This window comes from Paroedura picta, chromosome 3, assembly GCF_049243985.1.
Source record: "Paroedura picta isolate Pp20150507F chromosome 3, Ppicta_v3.0, whole genome shotgun sequence".
NCBI lineage: Eukaryota > Metazoa > Chordata > Lepidosauria > Squamata > Gekkonidae > Paroedura > Paroedura picta.
In genome coordinates, this window is record NC_135371.1 from 136183147 (window position 1) to 136210674 (window position 27528).

Here is a 27528-nt window from a genome sequence, read left to right on the forward strand (position 1 = left end):
AGGGTAGTCAAACTGCCCATGAGCCCTTGTCAGTGAATGCTGGCAGGGGCTCATGGGAATTGTAGTCCATGGACATCTGGAAGGCCGCAGTTTGACTACCCCTGCTTTAGGCCATACCCCATAGACACATTATTGGTTGTTAATGCAGCCTAGTATGGATAGTATTTGATACAACAATGCAGGCCATCTTTGAGAGGAGAAGAGAATGCCTCTCCCTGTGCCCGGAGCTCCTTGGAAAAGAGTAGGACAAGAAATGCAGTGTGAAGTGACAGCCGATGATATTTAATGTCTGAGGACAGCCAAAATAAAAGCAATCAACAGATAACAGCAACTTTGAAGTGTACAAATGCTAAATAAAACTAATTTTCGCATTTAGTAATTGAACAGTAACATTTGGCATGCTGACAATTTTTTTTCGAATGTGGATATTAATTTTGGTTCTAGACCTTCTGATATAGGCAATATAGTATCCAGGTCACAAAGTACAGAGTTCCATTGTAAAAGTTAATTGAATAAAAAAGAGCTCAAAGTCCACCCTGAACCTTTAGCTGGAGATTTCTTTAAGTGCTGAGCTGCAAAGACCAATATGCTACAAGGAAGTCTCCTGCCTGCCTGACTTATTTTTTAATTCCCTTTCCACCTCACATCATGACAACTGCTAACAATTTCAGTTTTTCCTACACACTTGATAGTGGGATTCTTTTGCATTCTGGCAGAAGTCTGCCTTGGTCTGTAGTAAGAGTGAAGCACAACAGGTCTTGGGAGACATGCCTGCAGTCTAGGGCAGTGTGGGTGCAGGCTGCACACAAAGGGTCGTCCCTGAGAAGTCAGACGGAAACCGGCAATGAGTTTTTGCGTCAGCCTGATACAGGCTGCCTCAGCCACCTCTTTGCTGATCTCTAGCGCTGTGGGCAATGCCTGTCATTCCCCCCCCTCCCTCTCTCCTTCCATTTTTGGCTGTAGACCCCAACATCTGGAGATATTTTTTGGCAGAAGCGACCTGCCTTCCCTGTCTCAGCTGTAGGAGCTGGGCATACATATGGTTAACGGCAGCTGTGTTCCCTTCCAAGGGAGGAGGGCTGGCTTGCAGAGGCTGCCCCTTTCTTTCCCTCTCTCTTTCTCTCTGGATTTTCCACTAAGCGTCTTTCTGCCGAAAGCCCACGATCTGAAGGCTAGGGGCAGAACAGCCCTGCTCTCCTCTTCCCGACGAGGGGCTGGAAGTGTTTCCTCAGAAGGGGATGCTCTAGAAGATTAAAGGCAAAGACAAGTAACCCTGTCTGTAACCCTGTCCCAAAGGTAGGTGCCAGCCAGCTGAGTAGAGTTCTGGAGCCAGGGGCTCAGGTCTGTGTGGAATTACACTTGGTTGGGAAGTGGGTGGCAGGGGTACAGCAGTTCAAGGCTGCCTGGGACCCTGTATAAGGGCCTTTCGTCCAGAGGCACAATGGTGACTCAGATTGAGGGCATGTTTAATGCGTTGGGAGAGGAGACAGAATCTTCCCAATGTGGCATCCTCCCGTTACCACCATAGGGAGATTACTTATGCAGTCTTGTTTGGCACTGGTCTATACATCATGTTGCAAATGCTTCCCATAGAGCATGCTCATGGCAGGGGCTCGTGGGAATTGTAGTTCATGGACATCCAGAGCGCCACAGTTTGGCCACCCCTGCCACAGGGTCTGGCAGGACTTGTTTCTTCTACAGGCAAGTGCCATCCTCAGCTCCCTTTGCCGCTGCTGAAGTATCACCAGAGGACCAGAGGGATGAGGCAAACTACTTATGCACCATTATCCAGGCATGGGAGAAGGGAACACAGACTCCTGCCCCCAGTTTGCTAGGCTGCTGGTCACTAGCAGTTCTGATGCATTATAGCACCAGGCCATGAACGAGCAAACACCAAGTGGTGGGCTAATCCAGGAATGGCTTCTTTGTTGTGGCAAGTGCAGGAATTCTGGTCACTTGACCTGTTTCCACATCACCCTAATGTCCTTTGGCTTTTTGATGCCATTGAAATGGATCCCTGGGCATCTGGGTTTCTATTGCAGAGAGAATTTCCCCCAGGATGTGGGGACTGCACATTCCCAGGCATTGAAGGCTGCTGTATCAGGCCCTGCAGAGATGGAGAGTGGCCAGCGGAAACCGGAAAAAAACAAATGCACTCTCTCAGCATATATATTACTGCACCCATGTTCTTGTCTCTCTGTATTCTCTGGTAGTTCACATCTGTGTGTCCAGTCTCTGCTAGTATCCTTGAAGAGCTATGAGCCTCTATATGGAAAGAAGGCCGCCCCATTTATTGTGGGGGGTTTTGGGTGTGTGTTGTGAGCTTGTGTACAAGGATGAAACAATTAGTTCTGAGCTGGCAGGGAACATCTTAGTGATCTTAATTTTCTAGACTGCTTAGTAGACTTTTTATGATTCATAAATAATAAAAGATATGATAATTAACCCACTTAATTACTTGCCCTTCTTAATCTCAAAGAACAGAGCTTTAAAATCTGCAATTAAAATAGTTTAAACCCACTTCTAAGTGTGGATAAATTAAAAAATACTGCAAACCATTTTAACAGTACTTGAACAAAGTCTGTCCACAGAAAAAGGCTGAACATGCTTATGCTCAGACCTCAATGAGTCTCCAGTGGAAGGGGATGACATAGTTGTGAGGTAGGCCTAAGGAACATGTTTTTCTTCTGCATGAGGTTCCCATCAATATATGGCATATGCTGAAGAGGCTTTATAGCCCGAATTTTCCCAAACCTATATTCACATCCCCTCTCCCCTCAATTGTGTGGGATACTTGATTTCCTAATTTTACTGCTGACATCTTCACACATAGATACATGCAAACTATGCCTATCTATGTACATCTATACACTAATATAGGCTGGTGTTTGACACAAAGGGGAAGGAGCCATATTTATTAAATTCATGATCACAGTGAGTATGCTTATAAAGTTTGTATGTTATGCATCAAGCACATGGGGAGGGAGGAGGGATGCCAGTCTCCAAGTGGGGCTTGGGGATTTCCAGGAATTATAGCTCATGCCCAGACTACACAGATCCGTTCCCCTGGATTAAATGGATGCTTTGGAGCAGGGGTGGGCAAACTGTGGCCCTCCAGATGTCCATGGACTACAATTCCTATGAGCCCCTGCCAGCATTCACTGGCAGAGGTTCATGGAAATTGTAGTCCATGAACATCTGGAGAGCCACAGTTTCCCACCTCTGCTTTGGAGGGTGGATTCTATGGCATTTTCCCCCACCGAGGTCTTTGTCCTCCTTTCGCTCCACCTCTAATTCTCCAGGAATTTCCCAGCCTAGAGCTGGCAACCATGTGAGCTCAATTAATGTACAGTGTGTAATTGTTGCTTCCAGTGCACAATCCTTTAAACTAGATTAATGGTCATGGCTTCTCCCCAAGATAAGAACTGTAGTTTTCTGCAAAGTTCTGTCATCCTCAGAAAACTACAATTCCCAGAGACCCTTGGAGGAAGTCATTTAAATATTGAGTTGAAACACACTCATGGTCCTCACACACTGTGCAAATGCCCATACCTCCATGTGCACTATAGTAGTATCTTAGTCTAAGCATGCAAAAGCTTTGGGTGTGGGATACACAATGACCATTTATGCACTGGAGGTTTCATGCCTGGATGCAGGCTGGAGTTTTAGTCATGGCAGGTTGCCCCACCTCTTCCTGCACCCACATGGGGGAGCATTTGGCCTAGTGTACCTCATCTGTCCCCGATTTGTGCTCCTGCACGGGAGCTGGGACAGTGAAGTTCCCTGTGCGTAAATGGTCACTCTAGTTCTTGTAAGTGTGGCTTCTGCTTGCAACTCGGGCCCTTTGGTCCCTATGCTGCCACATTCTGCTGTGTCAGAACTACTTTCATGAAATTTTCCTTGCTCTGAATTTCGACCCAGTGAAATAGCTTGTTCCCTGAGAAATGTTATCTCTCCAGAGGCTGGATAACCAAACACATTTTAGGAGAATGGCCAGTTTTGCTTGGCACTGTACTTCCTTGCCTTCTTGTAGGGCAAAAATGGGGCAAATGTCCAAACTCTGCACATTGACATGAATCCTGTCACAGGAATAGATCAATGGGACTGCTATTCTACCATGCACATTGCTGGCAGCTGAAAGGCACTTGTATTCAAACTGAATCACAGCATCAGTGTAGTGTTGCAGGGACAGCCCTGACCCCCCACCCTCAATTCCAAGTTTCTCAGCTACTCTCTTCAGCAATTGTCACTGAGACAAAAAATAACATATAAGCCACTGAGAACCAGAGAGCCAGTGTGGTGCCAGCAGCCTCTTATCTGGAGAACCGAGTTTGATTCCATACTCTTCCACATTAAAAAAAGTACCTGGATCAGTCACAGTTCTCTCAGAGCTCTCTCAGCCCACCTAACTCACAGGGTGCTCGTTGTGGGGAAGGGAAGGCGATTGTAAGCTGCTTGGAGATCCCTTTGGGTAGTGAAAAGTGAGATATAAAACATGATTCTTCTCCTTACGGAAAACGGGTCCACTTTGCTTTTCACTGGATCTTCTCATCCTGTTAAAAGCCAATCTACATTCTCGTTGGCATTCTTGCAGTACTTCTCCATGGTGATTAGAAAGCAGAAAGCAATGAACAAGGGCATTCATAATTCTTCACTCCCAGATACTTTTATGCACTTGATGCAACAAACCCCTACCTTGGACGCCCAGTGTGAGTTGGGGCTATGCAAGGGTGAGAAGGAGAAGGGGCTGTAAGCAACACCCTCCCTCGCCAATAGGTTTCTTGGCCCCTTATTACCAGTGCAGACGAAACAACCAGACTGTGCCTGCTGCTGAAGGTGTAAGCCCAACTTTGCTGATCATAGCACAGTTGCCAAGTGGCTGGGAGGCAATGAAGTTAAGGACTTCTGCTCCTCCTCTGAAAATCTTCAGCCCTGGAGTCAGTTTTACAAACCTGCAAGAAAGAAATTGGCTGTGTAAAGGACAGGCACAATGCAAATGTGGAAGGAAACATGGAAACATAGGCATGAGTGTACTAGATCCATGTGAATCCTGTGGATGAAAGACTCACAGACTTAGGAATCGGTGCAGCTCTTTATTGATGCCAGAACATGATACAAGTAGTACCAAGACTGCACTGAGACCCCCCCCCCCCAAAAAAAAACCCAACTTATATACACATCAGATACAGGGATCAGCTGTAGCAATGCACCATTGGCTGGATCCCACGTGATTGATTTAAAACTACTGGATCCTGCAGCGGGGATCCTTGGAGTGCAATGGTTAGAACCCATTGGTGGCTAATCCTACCTTGGCCCATGTGCTTGGTCCTCTGTGGGATCAGTAGCCTGGCCACATATACAACAGTGTTACTTGCCCCTTTTTTGAACTTCAGAACCAGGAATTAATTTTGAGCTGCCTCAGAAATCAGACTGTAAACAGCAGTCTGGATCTGCCTATGCTCTGCATTTGTTTGCTGTGATACTAGAGTGTGGAGAGAGGAGGGTATTTGGGGACCAGAGCAACTGACCACATCTCCCTGATGTATGACCACTGTGTTGTTGGAGACCTGTGTCTTCCCTCTACCCTTTATTGTGACTATTCCTGGCAGTGTAGTGCAGATGGCAGATACCCCAGCATTGTTTGGTTCTAATGTTGTTGCTCTGAAAGACTCTGTTCCATATTCTGGTCAAGTGTTTGGCAGGGAGGGAAGGATGACCTACTTCTTGACTCTGGACACCCAGCAGACTGGTGGAAATTCTGCCCACCATGGAGAAATGGGACATTCAGCCTCCTCAAAGCTTTCCTGGAGGCTACAGTTTGCTCTTTGTCCTCTGTGAACAGCCCCCAAGTTCTTGTACAATTTAAGCAAGGTCTCTTCTGCCCCCTTCAGCACTTCTCCTTGCCTGATTCGCCCTTCTCTGGCAGGGTCCAGTGCAATGAAGGGACGCCTAGCACCAAGGTCCCTCTTGCTCATCTGCCTGCTCCCCTGGGCTCGCTGCAGTGAGAGTGAGCCAGAAGAGAGGACTGGAACACCAACCCGAGCACCTCATCCGGATCACGCTGCCAGGTAGGTTGTGACAGGACATCCTAAAAAGCTATGACTTTGCCCTTGACTTGTGGAAGATGACCTGAATCATGCAATGGGCTTTATCACTCTGGCCCTGTTGAGCCACACAGAGTGTACCTGGACTCAGAATCTCCCTCCTCCAGCTGTCACGTTTTAAAGAAATAATTCCATGTTGTACTTCAATGCCTGATTAACTCCATTAATGTGCATTTTCAGTCTGCAGTTAATGCACAATTAGTTCTATTGCTCTTTCCCAATTTGAAGGAAGAGTCTGGTGGGTGATGATAATGACTCTGGAGGAGGTACAAATGGCTGCAAAGGATTGCCGTACTGGGCATTTCAGAGGCATAACATTTAGTTTCCAATAACCAGAGTAAGCATTCCACAATATATCTTTGTGCAGCAGTGGGCTGTCTCCTCCAGGTCTCCCTCCAGACCCAGGAAACAAGCACAACCCATCCCGCCACCCAGTTTTCATCTGGTCCGTTCACTGGAATGTGATAGCGGGTCTGGGGAGCAGAGATAACGCTGGTATTTTTGCCTCTCTAATTGAAAGGAGAAATATACAACCCTATAATATAGAACTATACACTTTTTAATAACAGAGTACCTCTGAGCATGTAAGGTTGTCTTTTTCTATTCAGTTTCATATGTCAGCAATTAACAGAGGTATGCCCAGTTCTGCCACCTCATTTAGATGCATATGTTGAACTAGATTCGTATACAGAACCCCTACATCTCCACAACTTTGATATATATGGACAAGCTGTGTTGCATTTTGGGAGGAAAAACAATAAAAACATAGAAACAATGAGGGGCTTTCCGCACCGGGATCTTTGTAGCAAATTGGTTGCTGAATGAAAAATCGCCATTTAAAATAGTGGAATTCGTCGTTATGCATACCTGCCTTTGTAGTGGAATCCAGTTGCGTTTTGTAGCGTTTCCCACAGGCTTCCGGTCTCGGCAAAAATCGCTAGAAAGGAAGCGCTCTTGCCAAGCTCGTCCCGCCCCTGGCCGTCAAGCAGCCAATAGGGGATTTCCCTGAAAGCGCTACAAGGAAGCACTTTTTGCGGATCGGTTTCAGGTGTGTGGCAGATTGTCAACGACGTTGTGCATAACGGCAAATCAATAGCGTTTTCAATTGGCAACCATTGTGCGATTTTGAAGGCGTGCGAAAAGCCCCTGAATGTATTCCAATTTCTAAAGGAATTGCCCACTTTTCTTCAAGATGGGGAGGTCGTGTATTGGAAATGGTGCTCAAAAGGGTCAAAGGTGCCTCCCAAGCCTTTAAACATCACTGCTTTAGTTCAATGAAGCTTGCTGAGGTTCTTAATGTGCAAGTGGCTTCCAAGTGCTGCACCATTCACATGGCTCAGACTTTTGCAACCCTTTCCTCTCCACACAAACACAAGGTTCTTAAATGGTGGTTCAGTCCGAATGTTTCTCTCCCTCCGTGTGTTGTGTGGAAGCTGCAAATCCACTGCCAGTTTAGGGTTTCAGACAGAAACCTCCTTAGGAATTATGGGGCCCTGGGCTCAAACACAAAAGGGAAAGTACCAAGAAAGGTATTGCCCAAGTCACACATCCCATCATTGCCAAAGCAAGCATACATAGGCAGCTTCCTGGAGCACTGACAATTGACCCAGTCTGCTGGCTATAATAGTTCCTGTTCCAGTAATAGCCCAAATAATGCATGTACACATTTGGTTAAAATAAGTGATTGCTATCTATCTAATCTGGCGAGTCGGGTTTGATTCCCCGCCCCTCCTCCACATGCAGCTGGCTGGGTGATCTTGGGCTTGCCACAGCAGTGATAAAGCCGTTCTGACCAAGCAGTAATCTCAGCCTCACCCATTTCACAGGGTGTCTGTTGTGGGGAGAGGAAAGGGAAGGCGACTGTAAGCCGCTTTGAGACTCCTTCGGGTAGAGAAAAGCAGCATATAAGAATCAACTCTTCTTCTATAACAAGAAAAGAGGGTACTGTACTTATTTAAGGGGCACAGCTGGAGGACATGTTATTCTCACTAAAGGACCGGACTGACACCATACTGATGTTGATTTGTCCTGAGTGAATCCAGTAGTTGATGGTACCCCAAATGCTTTAGAGCAGGGGTAGTCAACCTGTGGTCCTCCAGATGTCCATGGACTACAATTCCCATGAGCCCCTGCCAGTGTTTGCTGGCAGGTGCTCATGGGAATTGTAGTCCATGAACATCTGGAGGGCCACAGGTTGACTTCTCCTGCTTTAGAGCAATCTTTGTCTTAGTAGCTGTTAATCCACTTAAACATTTAAAGGTAAAGGTAAAGGTATCCCCTGTGCAAGCACCGAGTCATGTCTGACCCTTGGGGTGACGCCCTCTAGCGTTTTCTTGGCAGACTCAATACGGGGTGGTTTGCCAGTGCCTTCCCCAGTCATCACCGTTTACCCCCCAGCAAGCTGGGTACTCATTTTACCGACCTCGGAAGGATGGAAGGCTGAGTCAACCTTGAGCCGGCTGCTGGGATTGAACTCCCAACCTCATGGGCAGACAAATTCAGACAGCATATCGCTGCCTTACCACTCTGCGCCACAAGAGGCTCTACTTAAACATTTAGATGTTCTTGAATTCTCTTCAGCTCAGTGATCTGCTTCTAAATTTCAGCTCCACTACATGATAGAATGTCTTCCCTTGCACAGTTGCATACAGCTGGGGTATGGAGTTGTGGCAAGGTCAGTTGGATGTTCAGCCATGAAAAGAGACTTAGCTGTAGGCTGGTCATTTGCCTGCCCTTGGCCCAATCTTCCTGTTATTGGGGCTCTCCTGGCACACCTGACATTGATGCACCCAGGCTTTGACCTCCTTGTTGATGCCCAACCACCCCATGTAGCTCTGGGCCAGACTCTTCATGTGGATGATGCTGGGATGGCCCTTGTGTAGTGCTTCTAGGACATGGCACTGCAGCTTTGGTGGCACCACCATGCCATATCCCCACAGCAGGTAGCCTTTGAGCATAGACAACTCATGCCACCTGGTGAGGAACAGCCCAATTTCTGGGTCCAGCCTACCCCTGGGCTACCCCCTCCACACCCAGGTGAGAACATAGGGGAACAGCCTGTCCCTGGGGGAGGAGACAGCAATGTCCAAGGTGTGCATCAGGGGGCAGGCAGGGAGTCCAGCAGCACGATGCCACAGTCCTGCGCAGTCAGCTCAAAGCATCAGCACTGCAGATGGACTTTCCAGGTTGGTACTGAAACTGGAGAGAATCACAGACCAATGGAGCATCCAGCAGGAGAGGATCTGAGGCATTTGCCAGTGTGCAGTGAAGAAGCCCAACAGTGGCTTATGTTCAATCACGATGGCGAAGAGATGGCTGCAGACAAAGTCATGGCACTTCTTGCCTCCAGCAATGACGGTCAACGCCTTCTTGTCAACGGAGGCCTACCCTTGTCTTTGAGCCGGAAACTGCAACTGGTACAAAATGTGGCTGGTCTCTGTTGTCTCATGATCAGTTCCAATTCTGGTAATTCTCCCAGCCCCACCTGGTGGTTGGCAACTTTGCCTGGCATATCGGTTTTATTAAGGCAAGCCATAAGCCATACACCTACAATGTCAAGATTTTTTTTAAAACCCAATAAAACAGGAGTTTGCTACATCAACAACACAGTGTTGACATATCTAACTGAGGCCTGCCCTGACTACATGGCATATTACAATGCGTCAGTCCAGTCTTTAATATAGGATTATCCAGACTGTTTATTCATCCGTTTATTCAGACTACCTCTCCCTATGCATACATCACGATAAATCCTCTTGACAGCCTGAGTTTGAATTTTGTTTTGCTTTATGCTGTTTTATGGACTACTTCTATTGTTTTAACTATGCCAACAAAGATCTTGAATTTGCATTTGTTTATTCAGACAATGCACATTTTGTAGTGTGTTTGAATGGTGAATATCAGTGCCACCAGATCCACTGTGAGAAAAAACCATATTGAGGTTGGTGGGGTTATAAAGGCAGGCGCTATATTCTGTTAAGTAATACATCCTCTTTCAGAATGCTATGTGGGAGGAAGCCCAGGCCACAGGTGAGAACAGATGGGTTTCCAGCATACATATCCTTATGCTCAACTGTAAAATATTGGGGGGGGGGAATGCTGCTACTCTCTCTTTCTCAGATCTGGCTCTCTTGGTCAGTCTTCTATTGTTCATTCAGGTGCAGATTTAAATCCAACCTGGGTGGTTACTGTTGCTAGGTAGCTTTATTCCATGGAAAGGGGTGTCATCTGCATCTGGATCGTTCTGCAGATGCCAGCTGGAGAGGGGAAGTGATTGGACAGCTTTCAGGTGACACTGCAGTTTGGAGCCAACATCCCAGGCAAGTAAGTGAAGGGCCAGCCCTGCCTTAACCGTTGGTGGGAGCAAGTGGAGCAAATGATTGTTTACTTGGGACTCTAGAAATTATGTTCCATCTCAATCCCTAGCCTCTAGTCTAGGAAAATTCCCATAGACTGTTTTCTACATATTTCCTTCAACGTATGCTTTGTGAAATGATGACATTAAGAAAATTATGACTTTGTGGCCGCAGAACAGGGACTGAACATTGAACACTATACAAGGAAGGCAGGCTAATTTTTTCAGTTTCTGTTGTTCTGTCTGTGTTGCTTCTGCCCTCCCAGGGTTGAGAAAGACTATGAAAAGTACAACCGGCCGCCTCGAGGCTCCGAGTGTGTGCGCTGCTGTGATCCTCCAAACCATTTCCCATCATATCCTGTGCACTACCAGCCTGTGCCTCAGATCAACATTACCATCTTAAAAGGTAAGGGGGACTAACTGTGGACAGTCTCTGGGCTACAAGGAGAGGCTCTGAATGCCCTTCTAAGATTCCACAACTGGACCAGTTTGTTCACTGGTCCAAGACTTAATACTCAGGGCCATTCCGCACAGATTAATTGTAGCAGGAGTGTGGCAAATTGTAATCGCTACTAAAATTCAGTTATGCACAACGTTGTACATGATCTGCCACACCCCTGAAACCGATCAGCAAAAAACGCTTCGTTGTAGTGCTTCCAGGGAAATCCCAAAAAGTGGATTCACCCTCTGGAAAGCGATACACTCTTGCAACCAATCTGCAACACTAGCAGAAAAGTTCTGCGCGTTACCATTGTTGTGGTTTCAGCAAAGTCCCTCCCCCTAGCTCTCTCCCCTGATCTTCCGGCGAAGTTATCGCCATTTTTTTTCTCGGAGCGAGCAGAGGGGGGGGGGAGGGCAGGATTTTTTTCCCCCTCGGGGGAGTGTGGCAACGATGAAACGGCAGCTCACACGCCACCTGCTAGCTAGATGGGTCTCTCTGTTGCAACGAATCAACGCAGATTCGTTGCAACGTGTGTGTGTGTGTTTTTTTAAACCTGCCTTAAAGAGAAAGGTGCTTTTCAGGAGCATGATAATGGCCGCCCATTGGCTGCTCGTTTGATTGACGGCCAGGGGTGGGACAAAGCTCGGCAAATATTGCTTCCTGGATAGCGATTTTTGCCAAGACCAGAAACCTGTGGGAAATGATTGAAATGCAACTGGATTCCACTACAGGTATGCATAACGACGAATTCCACTATTTAAAATGGCATTTTTTTCATTCCGAAACCAATTTGCAACATTGATCCTGGTGTGGAATGGGCCTCACAGATGACTATAACAGTGTAGGAACCATCACATGTCATCCCAGAGATCCATTTTGCAAACTTCCTGTATTAAGAAATTATTCTGCCATGTCTTCTCCCACATGTTCCTACCCTGGTCCTGTTCTCTGCCACCTGCTAACCTGCAAGATAGAGCCTATAGGCATCTGCTTATTAGTGGCACAACCAGGAGAGGAAAAGAGTGAAAAGAGGTTGCTGCCGCTTTGTCTCCTGATAATTTAGAGGTACAGAGCACAACTTTAAGTCAGTCTGGCATCCCTGTATTTCATGCTTAGGGGTGCCAGCTCTGGATTGGGAAATACCTGAAGACTAGGGAGCAGGTGGAGCCTGAGGAAGGACTTCAATGAGGTAGAATCCCATAGAGTCCTTCCACCTTCCAAGACCGCCATTAACTAGTCGCTGTCTCCAGGAGATGTCTTGTAAAGCGGGATATCTCCAGCTACCCCTTGGAGACTGGCAACCCTACACACTGTGGTGGGGTGGCGAACTCCTTGGGACTTGTGGCTGTTCCCGGACTATTGTTTGAAATGCCACACAATCTTATCAAAACCAGATGCATTTAGCAGCCAATAGCAAAGGAGTAGGTTTCTGTAAACTATGATGAGTTGGCTGTTTATTCCCATGTTTTTGACGTGAGGGTTGGGTCACTGCTGTTTGGTTCTTCTCATTCCAGAGAGACCGGTTTGGGAGAAATTATGTGAGCTAAATAAATTCTCTGGCCTGAAGGAGCTGTTATGATAGTCTCCTTCGAGCTTCTTCTTTACACAGGCCAGGGGAAACAGCCAAATGAATCTTGATCTAAAACCAGGAATCAAGAGGTTGCATTAGGACATAGCCTGACTTGGCAGGAAGAATGGGAAAGCCAGACATCAGTTTCTTATATTGCTGGACCTCTAGATGCCTTCTCATAAATTAAGAGTGGGGGCAACTTAAGGATGCCAGCAGCCTCCAGGTGGGACCTGGGGATCCCCTGAAATCACAGATCATCTCCAGACAGTTCCCCTGGAGAAAACGGATGCTTTGAAGGGTAGACTCTCTGGCATTGTACCCGACTGCAGTCACTGTTCTCCCCAGGATCCATCCTCAAATTTCCTGAGATTTTCCAACCTGGATCTGATAACCCTGCCCCCCTATCCCTCACCAGTTGCCTTCTAGGAAAGCAGGAAGTAGATTTGGGTTGCTTCAGTTCTCTTCCTTCCTCCCCCAGTAAACATCTTGGTACCCTACCCATAATAAAATAAATGGCCAAATATTAACCTTGGGATCCATTCATCCCTTTACTAGATTAAAAGCAACCCTGTTAATAGTGCTGTATTAAAGGAGGTCAAAGTAGACAGAAATTTTGGTATGCCTGAAAGCTTAGATGGTTTACCCTAGCAAACCACGGGAACAACTGAGTCCTTGACAGTAGTGGTGCAGCCCTTGTAAAGCTTACCTAAGCTCTCCAGTAAGAAGAATGTTAAGGCAGAAAACAAACCAAAAATAGCTTATAATACCAATGATGAAATGGCCCAGAACAAAAACAAGCTAAAAGGTGGTATCTAAGATCAAAATGTGTCACGGAAACAGATTAACCTTCAAAGAGAAAGAAGCATCCAGGCTGAAGAAAGCTGCCAGCTGAGTTAAGAACAGCAAGTTCCAAGAAGGCAGATTGACATCTGCAGCACATGCATTACAGCCATGTGCAGATTGCTTTACAATCCTTGTCTCATTCATCTTACAACAGCCATGCTGAACAAGACATTCCTTGCAGATGTCTGTCCTTTCCTTTTGATCCTGCCCTTCCCTTCAAGGAGATCAGTGTGGCATGCATGGCTCTCTTTGCCTGTATTTTCAGATCAGATGCTCTGCCTGCTGGCAGCTACTCATGAGAAGTTGATCAGGGCTGAATGACTCGAGCTCACTCAGACTGTTTACGCACTGGAGGTTTCATGCCAGGCTGCAGGCTGGAGATTTAGTCGTGGCAGGTTGCCCCATCTCTTCCTGCACCCACATGGGGAGCACTTGGCTTGGTGCTCCTCATCCGTTTCCGATTTGTGCTCCTGTACAGGAGTTCAGGCAGTGAAGTTCCCAGTGCATAAACGGTCTCAGGGAGGTTCCTGACACAGTGGAGTTGGAAACAAGACACCACCAGGATGGTAAAACAAACCTGCCTAACAATGGTCAGTGGATCTGAACCAAAGTCCAAGTCTCATATTATAACCACTACACCACACTGTCCATCAAGATGACAAATTGAAACTGAAGCATAGTCAAAGTGTTGTCCGGGATGCTTGTACACTTTATAACTAAGAAGAGATTTGACCCCCTGATGCCACAAACTTAAGCCGAATATACTGCCCTCATAGGTATAAGATTAGCCACAGGGAGAGTATGGGTACTCACAGCAGAGATCACAGAGGATAAACATGGGAATGCAAGCCTTTCCCCAGAAATTCTTACTGCATCCCTTGAGCCTTCATTCAAGATTTTGATATTTTGCTCAAGCAGAGAATTTTGCCCTGGAATTTGCTTATAATGAAAATCAGTTTAAAACAGATGACCATTTCCCAAGAGGTAATAAACCCTGACGGGCACACATTTCTGGTGGCTGCCTTCATGATGAGAATTTTACCAAGTTTCTACACCCATGATGTAACCCAGGGAAGTAGGGGTGTCATATATGGCAAAATCCTCTTTACCTTAGTTAGGAACCTAAAGGTTGAGCTGGATAAATATTTGTATTTATTATACATGGACATAATAAAAGTTTAAAACATTGATAAAATCTCAGTTGTATATGCTGTGTAGTACAGCAAGGGGTCTTCCTCAGTGGTCAAATAAGTTCAAATGCACTTGTACAGTATAGAAATATATACTATTATTAAGGCTTGCTAGGTAGTAAAAAAATCTAGAAAGTGAAGCTCCAACTAATACGTATTGTATATAAGAATAACAAAATTTGAGTCCAATGGCCCCTTTAAGACTAACAAAGATTTATTCAAGGCATGAGCTTTAGTGCACATGCAAGTGTGCATGTACACGAAAACTCATGCCTTGAATAAATCTTTGTTGGTCTTAAAGGGGCCATTGGACTAAAATTTTGTTGTGCTGTTTCAGACCAACATGGCTACTCACTTGGATCTATTTATATAAGAATGTCTAACATGGAGTCCACATTGTGAAATATTGTTCAAAAGCCACCACTCTCAGCGTTGCCCGACTCTCATTCAAAGTGCATTCTCGTGCGTTAGGTAGAAGGAGCAGATTTGGTAGAGGTGATGCTCAATTACAACCTCTCTGTTAATTTAGGTGAGAAAGGGGATCGTGGAGAACGGGGCTTCCAAGGAAAGTTGGGCAAGGCTGGTTCTCCAGGGATGAAGGGCCATATAGGCCCCAAAGGTCAAAAAGGCAGCTTGGGGTCTCCAGGAGAACGGTACAAGACCACCTATGCTGCCTTTTCGGTGGGCCGTAAGAAACCCCTGCACAGCAATGACTACTACCAGACACTGATTTTTGACACTGAGTTTGTGAACCTCTATGGACACTTCAACATGTTCATGGGCAAATTCTACTGCTATGTGTCTGGTGTGTACTTCTTCAGCCTCAATGTGCACACTTGGAACCAGAAGGAAACCTACCTGCACATAATGCACAATGGGGCTGAAGTCGCCATCTTGTATGCACAGGCCAGTGACCGAAGCATCATGCAGAGTCAGAGCCTCATGTTAGATCTACAGGACCAGGATGAAGTCTGGATCCGGCTCTTCAAGGGTGAACGTGATAATGCTGTTTTCAGTGATGAATATGATACATACGTTACCTTCAGTGGATACCTAATTAAGCCCAACTCAGAGCCCTAAATCTGCAGGCAGATGGACAAAATTCTTATAAGAACTTCACCTTGCTCTGTCTTTCCAGTTTCTTCTTCGTTATTGATTTCTGATCCTATGCTTCATCCTCTGGAATCCACCACAATACCAAAATTCTCCTTGGTTCATCACTCCCACAAAACTGACCTGACTTCTCTTGGACAGATCTTTCCTTCTTTATCAACCACTGACTCTTTGCTCTTTTCTCCTCTGTCCATGAATTTAAGCCTTGTCATAAAAACAAACATAAAGGCACAGCATTTGCCTTGATAGGGCTATCCATGTTCCACATTTCCACTCTCCCTTCACCTTAAACTGAAATTGGTCCCCTCAGAAACCAATATGACTCCTTCCAGCCCTTCCTCTGTAATGATTCCTGATTCTGTCCCTTTTTTATTCCCAGGCCTTGGATTCTGTTCCCTGCTGTCAATGCCTAGATTTCCTCTGCCTTGATTTCTGAATTCATTTTGACCTTCAAACTGTGATTGTAATAGCCCATCTTGATTAACTGAAGCCAAGTCAATGTTCTCATCTACTCTGTTCATTCACATTCCCTGAAATCACCCCGGACTTCACTGAAGTCTGTCTATTGGTTCCCATCTCTTACTTCAGCAGCTTGGCAAGGAGTTTTTCTGTGTCCTGTACATCAGACTTCCCTTAGCTGCTTCGTCTTAGAATACTGAGCAGTACATCTTTACCTTCCATGCCCAAGGACATATCCTATTCCCTGAGCCTTTCCTGTCCCAGTCTGGTCTCTCCCTAGTCCTTTTCATTGTATCTGTCCCAAGAGCTATTATCTAGATACCTCCAACCAGAGAAAAATATTTAGTCAATATTCGGTCCTTGCATGGTAATCCCTAAAATTGCCTAAGATGATTTGGAATATGAGGTGTTCCTTGGTGCAAAGGAAGCAAGGCTTTCCCCATCCTATTGGAAACCAGACACTCTTAGGCAGCAATTCCATTCAGGTGCATCATGTTCTTCTGTTCACATCTGGATTCTCCAAATATCCCAGCAATGAGGGACCAAGCATTGCCTTCCCTGCCGCACTGATCTCTAAGGCAGGGGTAGTCAACCTGTGGTCCTCCAGATGTTCATGGACTACAATTCCCATGAGCCCCTGCCAGCAAACACTGGTATGGGCTTATGGGAACTGTAGTCAATGGACATCTGGAGGACCACAGGTTGACTACCTCTGCTCTAAGGTGAGTGAGGCTAGCAAAGGTTGGTGCTCTACAGAAAAGTTGGTGCCAAATCTGCCCTGCTGGACAGGGATCGCTCACAATGTCCTGTCTTTCTCACCTTGTAGAAAATGGGTAGCAATATTGTTTGCTCTGAAAAGTGTTTGTGCAGTAACCTAGAACAGTATCCAGTTCCCTAGAACAGGAAAAGGCTGATCTTAATCTTCAGCATTTAGTGTCATGAAGCATTCCAGCTATACTTTAGCTCAGAAGAGGTCTCCCCCTCCCCCAATACCGCTGTTGCATTCTACTGATACTAAATGTTTTTGTGCATGAATGGGTCCAAGTGCATGGATTCTTGCTGGATAAGTCCAGCAGCTGTTTTGACCTCAAATTCTAGCACTGATTCTGAGGTTGCTCAATCACATAGTTTCCATTGCTAACAATCTCTGGTCCCCTCCCCTGTGATTAACAGGGAACTACAGTCAACCCATTTTTTTCTTTGTTAGATCTGCTGATCAGGCCTTGGACTTCAGGGAGGGGTGATGTGTTGGTTCTATAGAACACACTGCTTTTTATATAAAACGCGCAAAGCCATTAGGCCCACAAACCAGGCTCTTGGCAAACCTTTTCCTTCTGCTTGGCTCTTTCTCCCTTTGTAAGTCTGGAATGTAAGGTCATTGGGCAGACATCTTCCTGAAGATTTCTATTTCTGCACACATCTGCTCACTTTCTGGAAGCCTTACAGGACAAGACTGCTGCTTTACACATGAGGATAACAACCATAACCTTTTGGCAAGGCCATGCTCAGGGGGGCAGATTTGGGGTTTAACCTCCCCAAAAGTTTAAAAAATAATACAGAAAGCTACTCAGTTTGGTGGGGGGGGAGCAGGAAGACAACCACCTCTTCCTACCAACATGTGGGACTGTGCTAAAGGGTGTGGCACACATGACTCCCATGCCCCGCAAGGCCCACTGGTTCTCTTTAGCACAACCGGACAAGCAGCAGCAGTACAAGTTCCTTCTGGTGTTTAATTTGCATGTGGTTTGTTCTACTCCCGGGGCTCCCTTTGAGGGAGGCAGTGGCTAGACAGACAAGGGCTGTGAGAAGGTCCCCTTGAACCGGGGGAGCTTGTAAGGTAGCCCCACCCCCCAAGGGACCCTAAGCCTTACTCAATCAGTGCCCCATGGAGGAAAAGGCAAGGGGCAGTTGGAAAATGGTCTATGACAAAGTGGAGAAAAAAACCAAGGCCTCCCATTTAACTTTAGAGATTTTCATCCTGTTTCTGAGGTCAGTTCTCATATTGAAAATCTCATACTGATTGTCCTTTCCGCTGCTCTTAAAACACAGGCAGGGCAGTGGCTAGAAAATGAAGCCTCTTTCTAAAAGACACATGTTCACACGTTCATAACCGCACCTCATGCTTCAGTGTTTTTCAGTTACAGGCTAGGTCTCCTCAAACTGCCCCCACCCCAGCTTTGATCCAACTCATGTTCCAGCCAGAGAAGCAATCAAGCTCTGTCCTTTGGTGTGTGATCAGCACCGACCCCTTCAAGTGTGAAAATTTAGAGCAACGAGGTAGGGAGAGACAGAGAACAAACCACCGAGGGCGTTTGTTGTGCATTGGTTAAGAGTGGGGGCCTCTAATCTGGAGAACCGTATTTGAGTCCCTAGTCCTCCACATGCAGCCAGCCATAGGTCTCTCTGAGCTCTCTCAGCCTCACCTGTCTCACACCATGTCTGTTGTGGGGAGAAAAAAGGTAGGCAATTGTAAGCTGTTTTTAGACTCCTTTGGGTAGATCTTCTTCCTCTAAGTTTAGGTGAAGTAACCAAAATATGAGTGCCAAAGGAAACATTCTGCGTAAGAGCCATCAATGCTCAGCTGCTGGGATCCACCTTGCTGAGTACTGTCTCCAGATAGCACCTTAGTTCTATGTCTCACCAGAGGACTCTGTATCTCCTCAGGATCACCTCTATTGCTTCAGCAGTGGCAGACAGCTTTGACCCACGACTGCTCATGCTGTATGAACCCAGGAGCTCCTCTGCTGAATAGACTTGTCTGGGGCTTCAGATCACCCTGACCTCACCAATTCTAGGCCTAGTAAGAGCCAGTAGGGTTGAAAGCTTTTAAACTGATCCCTCTAGTACCAATATGCTATGAAGTGATGATCAGGTGGTGCCATTCAGCTCCATGTTTTGTCAAGCTTAAACTTAAAGAGACAGGGCATTTCCGTGCCCCCTGCCCTTCCAGCCCCTGTCCATTTGGAAACCTTGTCTTCTTTTGTGATGAGCAATTCAGTGTTCCTGACCAAGTGTAATGGTACTGCTATGTGTGTTTTATTTCTCACATTACAATGTGTATTTATGTAATCTTCAGCTTTCCAACATCCGTATTTATCACAAAACTGTTGTATTCAGTTCTCACATACCTCAGAGCCCATGGGCTTTTCACTAATGTAATGTGTGAAGTACCATGAATATACAAAGCAATAACCTTGTAACCAGCTCTCTTCTTTACAGATCAGCAAGGATTCCCTCAGGGATCATTCCAGCAGGGATTTACAGGTTAACAACCCTAGAGCAGGGCTGCTCTCTTAACTGTGAACATACAATATGTTCTAGAAAATAACAAAACTAAAACCTTGCCTCACCATTTTGTTATTTAAGTGTCATAAAGCATGTAATACATTGGTTTTACAATATATTTTATAGGAGCACCCAGAAAGTGATAACATACAAAGCACATGGGGTTTAGCAGAGTTTTGTTTTTTAAGCAAAAACTTTAACAGGAAGTGGCTCTAGATAATGTTATCTACAAATACGTGCAACCAAACCAAGCTCTCAGGACACACACGGAGTTATGGAATTTGTCTCCAGATTATACTTGAGTGTGTTTAATCTTTATATTGTCCCTCTTTTAACTTCCTCCACTCAGCAAAGAAGTTTCCATGGAGACTGATAAAAAATAAATAAGCTTTCCTCAGGGAACTGTTGTTTGCATTTAAAGAGGCGATGCCAACTCAAATCTAGGCCTCTTTTTGTGAAAACAAACTGCTTTCTCTGAAGAGGGTGCTTCAGAGATGTTCCAAACAATCTCAGTGCAAACAGAAAGGGTCACACTGTGGAAAACCTAAACACAGCTGCACACCTGAATCTTCCACGACCCAGGGCTAATTTCTGGCATATGGGGCAACAGGTTGGTCCCTAAATAGTTGGTCCCTAAACTGAATTTATGAGAATATGCCATTCGGTTCTCTGAGGCTCCCTTGCTATATTGTTTAGTGACCATGGGTGCCTTTTTATTGCCCTGTGCTTGGACAACTTACTTTGAAACTGGTTTTCCAGATGGAAAACAAGCTAGATGGAAATCAAAGATGAGAATCCCAGCCAGTAACATGAAGAAAAAAATGTCTTGTTTCTTTAGCAGTGGTTTAATGGGCAAAGACTTTCATGGCATGAATGAAAACACCACCTAGTAAATAGCATCTCATTAAAGGGAAAGGATATCCTCCCTGCCACAGTAACCCTAAAGTCAGCCACACGCTTCTATGATTATTAACAAAAAGCTTCTGTAATACCAGGACATACAATGAGATGCCAGATGTTTCTTAAGGAGCTCAGGAGAGTCAGCATGGTGTAGTGGTTAAGGGTGGTGGCCTCTAATCTAGAGAGCCTACATTCGTTTCCCTGCCCTTCCACATGCAGCCTGCTGGGTGACCTTGGGCTAGTCACAGTTCTCTCAGCCCCACGTACCTCGCAGGGTGTCTGTTGTGGGGAGAAGAAGGGTGGCTGCATGTGGGGGAGTGCAGAAGAAGGGTGGCTGCGTGTGGGGGAGTGCAGAATCGAACCCGGCATGCCAGATTAGAAGTCTACACTCCTAACCACTACACCAAACTGGCTCTCACTACACCAAATTGGCCCCTCCCAACTCTGTGATTCTATGATCAAGCAGAGCTTTGTGTTATAATTTTCAACCAAGCCCAAAGAAATTATGCTTGTGGCCTGGTTATTTAACAAGCATTTTAAAAAATGTGGTAAAATGTTTAATATAAGTTCAAAAGGACCAGAAAGTGAACACCTTTATCAGGACTGGGGGGATTTGTCACACTGCTTAAGAACAGGGAAAACATGCTAATACCATGAATAACTGTGTAAAATACCAATTAATAGTTTACATCTTAGCTTGTGCAGTTAGCAGAGTTCTGTAAAAAAGTAATGCAGCATCTTTTACGGGTCAACGATTGGCCATTGAAAGTCCTGGTGTATAAGAAAGATCCCTGATAAGAACAAATGTTGCATTTTTGTTGTTTAATTGTCCAGCCTTCCAGTTGCCATGCTGTTAATTAAATGCTGAGCGGTATATGTGAAGACTTCTTGCAGTCCTTGAAGACGTTGCAGTGGGTCAGCTGTGTGTGTGGCATAATGTTGGGCAAGGTCAGAGTGGGGGGGGGATGCAAAGACTTAGGCATGGATACAGAGAGCACACATTGTGAAAGAACAGGTGTTGTTTCTCAAACTGGTGTTGGTTTTGCCAAGTGTCATTCTAACATCCTTTTGGACACTTTGGAAACACACCAGCGAGGTGTACGTTTGGGGGGGGGGGCTGAGGAGCTTGCCCCTCAGGTTGGCCAGGGAGGAATCAGCCCCCCTACCTGGACAATCAGTGCCAAGTCACAAGAAGGACTCGGTTACAATGGCTGCTGAGCAACACTCCCACTCTGCAGGAAATAAAACCCTCCATGTTTGCCATAGCTTCTCACCAGAGGGAACCAGGAAAAGGCATTTATTTTGGACTGGTTGGCATAGCTGGTTGGTTTAACTGTGGAGAGAGAACTTTCCCTTCAGGATGAAGCAGGAGTATCTTGGGTGATCTAGAAGGAACACATTGACAGAGGTGGCTGTGGCAAAATATGCATACTGCAATTTTAAAATGTTTGTACTTGTTCATGTCATGTGGATCTCAAACATCTGAACTTTATTCTATGTGGTTGGCTCTCCAGGTGGATGCCTGGAGGCTGTAGCAGAATGGTTTCAGCACTGTTGCATGAAAATCAACTCCTCAAAGAAAGAGGTCCTGTGGAAAGGTGGGAAAGGGTCAGACCAGGAAGTGTGTCTCCCAAGCCTGAATCTAGGCTGGATCACTGTAGCTTGTTCTATTCAGGCCTTCCTTTATCCCTGCTCTTGAAATTACAACTGGTCCAAAATGCAGCTGCTTGCATCTTTACCCGAACACCATGGAGAATACCCCAATCCTTGGTACCAGTTGAGTACCAGCTCAGTTTTAAGGTACTGGTACTCACCTTCAATAGAGCCTCTTGTGGCGCAGAGTGGTAAGGCAGCAGAAATGTCGTCTGAAAACTTTGCCCATGAGGCTGGGAGTTCAATCCCAGCAGCCGGCACAAGGTTGACTCAGCCTTCCATCCTTCCGAGGTTGGTAAAATGAGTACCCAGCTTGCTGGGGGGTAAACGGTAATGACTGGGGAAGGCACTGGCAAACCACCCCGTATTGAGTCTGCCATGAAAACGCTAGAGGGCATCAACCCAAGGGTCAGACATTACTCGGTGCTTGCACAGGGGATACCTTTACCTTTACTCACCTTCAAGCCCATCCTGCATTCCTCAAGGACTGTCTGCTTGTCCACACCCCTCAAAGAGTGGTACGATCCATCCACTCTAACAGGTTGCTGATCCTTGGTCTGGAGTATGGGCTGGGTTATCACCAATATGCAGATGACACCCAGCTCTATCTCCTTATGCCCCCCCCCGAAATATTCGCCTGATGTTTGGAAGCAGTGGCTGGATGGCTGAAACTAAACTCCTCCAAGATGGAGGTCCTGTGGCTGGGGAGATGAGGGCAGGACCAGGAAGCACGCCTCCCATGCCTGGATGGGGTGCAATTGACACCTGCACCAACCACCAGGAATTTGGGGCTGATCTTTGATGCCTCCCTTTCCATGAAGGCTCAGGTCACAAAGGTAGCCTGCTCTGCCTATTGATGCTGCATGTAATCCTCGCCAGTTTCCATCTCCTAAGGATTTCTACAGGAAAATCTTTAATGAAATTATTAATATTGTCTACAGCAGTTTACACAATCGCTTTTCTTCAGATGTGTCCCAATACATGTGCAAAACTGAAAAGCTTGCTATAGGAGAAGATAGTAAACTAAAGTTTTACAAAGCTGACTTGGATGTTCCCTGACTACAACTTCATTGGAACATGCTTTTGAATATTTCAAGGGAGCAGAAAGTTAAACTTTTAGCTACTAGTACTCTGAACTCTACATTTTCCCTCCCTAAATCCCCCGTGGCCCCACCTCCATAGGCTCTTCCCTGTGATGTCACTCGGCCAGCCCACCCACAGTATTAAAAAGTCTATGCTTCTGCACACCATTACAACCCCACATTCGACTATACTGTAGCAAGCTGTTATAAGAAGAGTTCAGTTAACAGGCGACACCCCCGGATAAATATTGACTGCTCATATATGCACGCACCAGGATATATGCTCTGTGTATATGGCTGCTATATATATCGAATGAGGTGCAGGACAGAAAGGTTGTGAAGGACTATATGGGTTAGAAATGCATTTTAATCTTTATGTGTAAAACCAGGTAATCCTTTGTGCTTTCTTGTACTACAAACTCTACTTAATAAAATGGGGCTGCTTTCAACCAAATTCCTGTGTTTTTTTTCTATACTCAGCTCTGTTGAGTAGGCTGGACTGCTGAGGCTTCTTTTCAGAATTCTAGCAAGAGCAAGATCAACCACATATACACTGGGTCAAACCAGTTAATTGAGCAGGACAAAACGGGATGGAGTCCAAGCCATTCAATCAATCAACTTCCATGCATATTCTGACTACATCTCAAATATACATGTGAAGCAAAGGCTTAAGAAAAATTTTAATAGTTCCTAAACATTCCTATTCTGTTCCATCTTCCTATAGACTTTCTTTGTATGTTGCTTCAAGCAATAGTTTACCTCTAAATAATTACTTTGTTTCGTTATCCCCCTCCCCTCCCCACACACAATTTTCTAGACCATAAACACTTTGGTCAGTTTAAACACAAATTCCTTAACTTCTTTTAATTCCAAATACATACCAGTGGGCTTTTCAGCAACTGGTTCTTTCAGTTTCTTAACCACACCTTAGCAAATTATTTTTATCACTACAATTCGAAACAGAGTTACACCCTTTAGCGAGTTTATAAGGGTGTAACTCCATTTAAGAATGGACCATTGGAATACACATGCCTCCTTACAGCTGGAAATCTTCCTTTTTGTCATCTATACTCTGTGAGCCTTTACTTCCTTACCCAGGTTCTGACTTATCCAGGTTTACTTCCTTACCCAGGTTCAGACCCTAAATTCAGGTGTTCTTATGTTGCAACACTGTCTGCAAAGAACCGTGCATTGCAGTGTATTCACATAATTTTCTGAATATATGAGTGGCCATTTGAAATTTTTGCATGTACTGGCTGCTAACAATGGGCACGAACCAGCCCATGAACTGAGGTGTTGATTTTGGGCCTGTTGGGATTCACAAACTGATGTTCATGGCATGTCAATTGGCATAAACTTTTCACGAAAGTTCAAGTAGTTTGTGGCAGTTTGTGAATGGATACATTTTCAGGCAGACTGTCTCCTCTCAATCAAAATATTTATCAAACTTCAGACGAATGTGGGGAGCGGGCAGAATTATTCAGCCTTGGAAACACCAGTAGAGGCCCATCAAAGCTTAACAGGCACTGCTGGCTGCCAATAACAGAGTTCCCGTTCTGTTCTATGGGATAAGAATACTATATATACCCTCAACTCAGCTCCACATTTTCTCTGCTCATGGGTGTTGGCAGTTAGGTAGACTAAGGACTTTGAGCTGCCCTGTCTCTCTGCTCATGCCAGACAGAGGGGCTTAACTACTGGGCACCTTGGGTGATGACCCACATTGATACCCTCTCACCCCTCCTGAATGTGAGCACCTGTGTGCCACAAGGGTGTAAGTAGGTACAAAGGGCGATCATGTGTTCAGTTTTGGGCACCACAGTTGAAGAGGGATGTAGACAAACTGGAGCGTGTCCAGAGAAGGGCAACAAAGATGGTGAGGGGTTTGGAGACCAAGACATATGAAGAAAGGTTGTGGGTTGTTGTGTTTAGGTTGGTCAGTTTAGCCTGGAGAGGAAATGACTGAGGGGGGATCTAATAACCATCTTCAAGTATTTAAAAGGTTGCCATGTAGAGCAGTGGTCCCCAAACTTTTTTATCACTGGGGACCGGTCAACACTTGACAATTTTACTGAAGCCGGGGGGGGGGTAGTCTACTCCTCTCCTCTCGACCACTGCCCTAACGCTCTCTGACTCTGGTTGCTATGGTAACGTTTAAACATCCCTTTTTGCCTTTTGCCTAAGGTGACCAGATTTTAAGATTGGTAAAAAAGGACACCATTGACTGGGGGTGTTGCCAACCTCCAGATACTGCCTGGAGTTCTGGAATCACCTCTCAAGCCTGCACAGCATGGAGACCAAGGGCTGCCCTGGAGGCCAAACTGTCACTCACCGCCGGTGAGAAGAGTCCCTACCCCCCCCCCCCGTTCCCACGATTGCTCAGCGACCACCAGCAATGCCACCAAGTGATGTACACACATACTTCTTCAGATACCTGCTTGCACAAGAAGGCTTACACCTTGGATACAACTTTGTGGGTCTTAAAAGTGCCACCAGACTCAAACTTTGTTCCAGTGACCCACACTGGATTTGTTTGGGTTGCAACAAACTGGGTTGCCGAATTGCATTATGACTCTGAAAGGCATCTCCCCCCCCCTAAGAACTACACGGATAGTCAGGGGCAGTAAAAGGGGCATATAGAAGTCCTCCTCCCCCCTCCCCTCTGCCACTGTCTTTAGAAGACCTGCAACTTTTTATTGCAGCACGAGGGCACAAACCCCGATGTCAGAGTGTAGCCGCAACCATGCACTTCTGCCCCAGGGCCCAAAGAGAGCGCTGGAGTACTCTGAGGCTGCCTCTCACCTGGCCGGGCAACTCCAAGTGGCTATGCCCCCTCCCCTGGGCACAAGCAGCTTGCTGCTGCCCCCCGCACGTCCTGGCAAGGCATTCTGCCTTGGACTCTGGACCCATCTGCTGCGGACCCCACTGAGTGTTCTCCGGGCAGCCCCGAGGCAGCAGCCAGGGAGGAGGACAAGGAGAAGCCTTGTCCTCCTTCCTCCACAGAGAGTTGCAAATGGTGCACCCAAATACGTTGCTGCCCCGCAGAGAAATTTCCCCACTGCGAAAACCCCCTATTTTTACTTTGTAAAGAAAATCTCTCTCCCACAACATCTACTTCATAACATGACACCTACCTCATGGAACAACATCTGCCTTAGCAAACACGTGCCTATACAAGCAAGCCCCTGCCTAACTACCCCTTTCCACTGCATTTGTACAATTCATAGCAGGTGATCTATACAGTATATTCTGCTGATGGCCAGAAGTGTCACCTAGGGACAGTGATGTATCAAGAAGGGGTGGTCAACCCAGGGCACAGGGATAAGGAAGGCCTTTGCAGGGGGTCCTTAAAGCTACGTCATCCTGCTGCTTCCGGCAAACCTCTTCCATTTTATTGACGAAGAGTGCTTGCACTCAAAGCTCTCGCCTTGAATAAATCTTTGTTGGTCTTAAAGGTGCTACTGGGCTCTGATTTTATTGTGCTACTCCAGACCAACACGGCTACTCATTTGAATCTCTTCCGTTTTATTGTTAAGGTGCAGTTCTAACTGCAGCCACTAGGAGCGCTGAGAAGTCTGAGCGAATCAAACATTTCTAGGTTTGCCTAAGCTTCCTTTTTCTCCAAGGCTCAATTAAACTTTGCGCTGGTAGGTGCTACTGTAATTGCCAGCCTGAAGGGCATTTTCTCCAAAGGTGTAGCCTTTCTCTCTCTCCCTTTCCTTGCACCCAGCTGAGCCAGACCTTGCAAAGCAGTAGTTAGGAAGTTACAGCAAAGTTTTTTTTTTAAATAATCCTTTCCCTTTCTTAATTTCCATCCTTTTTTCCCCACACATTTTTCATTCATTTCTATTTTCCTTCACCTAATTTTTCTGTGCCTTCCCCTCCCTTTATTTTCACTTTTGGGTCTCAAGATTTTCTCATCCCTATCCTGTTTGGCGACTGAATGTATTTAAAAGTGGTATAATAGTAAACCTTTCTTAATATTATGCTGGGATGAAAAAATGCCCCCCTACTACTGCAGATTCTATGGTTCAACTTTAGCCTTTTTTTGGAAACAATGGAGGATGGGAGCACCTTCTTTGACTTTCAGTCTGGTGAAGCTTGAAATTTTGTGATGCTTTGGCTAGTGTTGGTGAAAGTTAGTAGAAAGGCAGACTCTTCGCTCTCAAGAATGTCTTGTAGATGTTTGGGGTAATCATTTCTAGGGCTTCAAAATGGGAGAAAGATGCCCTCCCAAGTGCCTGCTCAGAATACAAGCGGTTTGATGGATCCCCCCCCCCCCTTGAGTCACAGCTGAATTATGGTGACTTTGTATGGTTTTCAAGGCAAGAGATGTCAGCTCTGGTTAGCTTCTCAGATCTGATGTGATCCTGGAATTACTTAGGTCACCCTATCTCTTTTCACACACATTACCTACCTGGAGCATTCAACTGACCATCTTGATTGCAGGCTGGGAATGGAGTAGTCAATGCTCATGTCCCAAAATAACTTGAGTAATTGAGTGAAATTCTTCATAACATAGACTGTTTTGTT

The 27528-nt window shown here is 45.8% G+C and overlaps 1 protein-coding gene across 2 annotated transcripts; it reads left to right on the forward strand.

Annotated features, from left to right (window-relative positions):
* Positions 1–940: 940 nt before the first annotated feature.
* C1QTNF1 (C1q and TNF related 1) lies at positions 941–23511 on the forward strand. Of its 2 annotated transcripts, none has more exons than XM_077328161.1 (4): positions 941–1296; positions 5892–6068; positions 10725–10864; positions 15033–23511. In XM_077328161.1, exons 2-4 carry the CDS (start codon positions 5938–5940, stop codon positions 15581–15583), a joined length of 822 nt encoding a protein of 273 aa, XP_077184276.1. In that variant the 5' UTR covers positions 941–1296; positions 5892–5937; the 3' UTR covers positions 15584–23511. The 2 variants fall into 2 exon arrangements, with proteins under 2 accessions (XP_077184276.1, XP_077184275.1); XM_077328160.1 differs by having other exon boundaries at positions 943–1296; positions 5927–6068.
* Positions 23512–27528: the final 4017 nt, after the last annotated feature.

Excerpts from the sequence above, each read along its gene's own strand:
- C1QTNF1 (XM_077328161.1), top strand. The coding sequence starts at position 5,938 with ATGAAGGGACGCCTAGCACCAAGGTCCCTCTTGCTCATCTGCCTGCTC. Across the intron at positions 6,069-10,724 it reads CATCCGGATCACGCTGCCAG|GGTTGAGAAAGACTATGAAA; the intron begins GTAGGTTGTGAC and ends CTGCCCTCCCAG. Across the intron at positions 10,865-15,032 it reads CAACATTACCATCTTAAAAG|GTGAGAAAGGGGATCGTGGA; the intron begins GTAAGGGGGACT and ends CTGTTAATTTAG.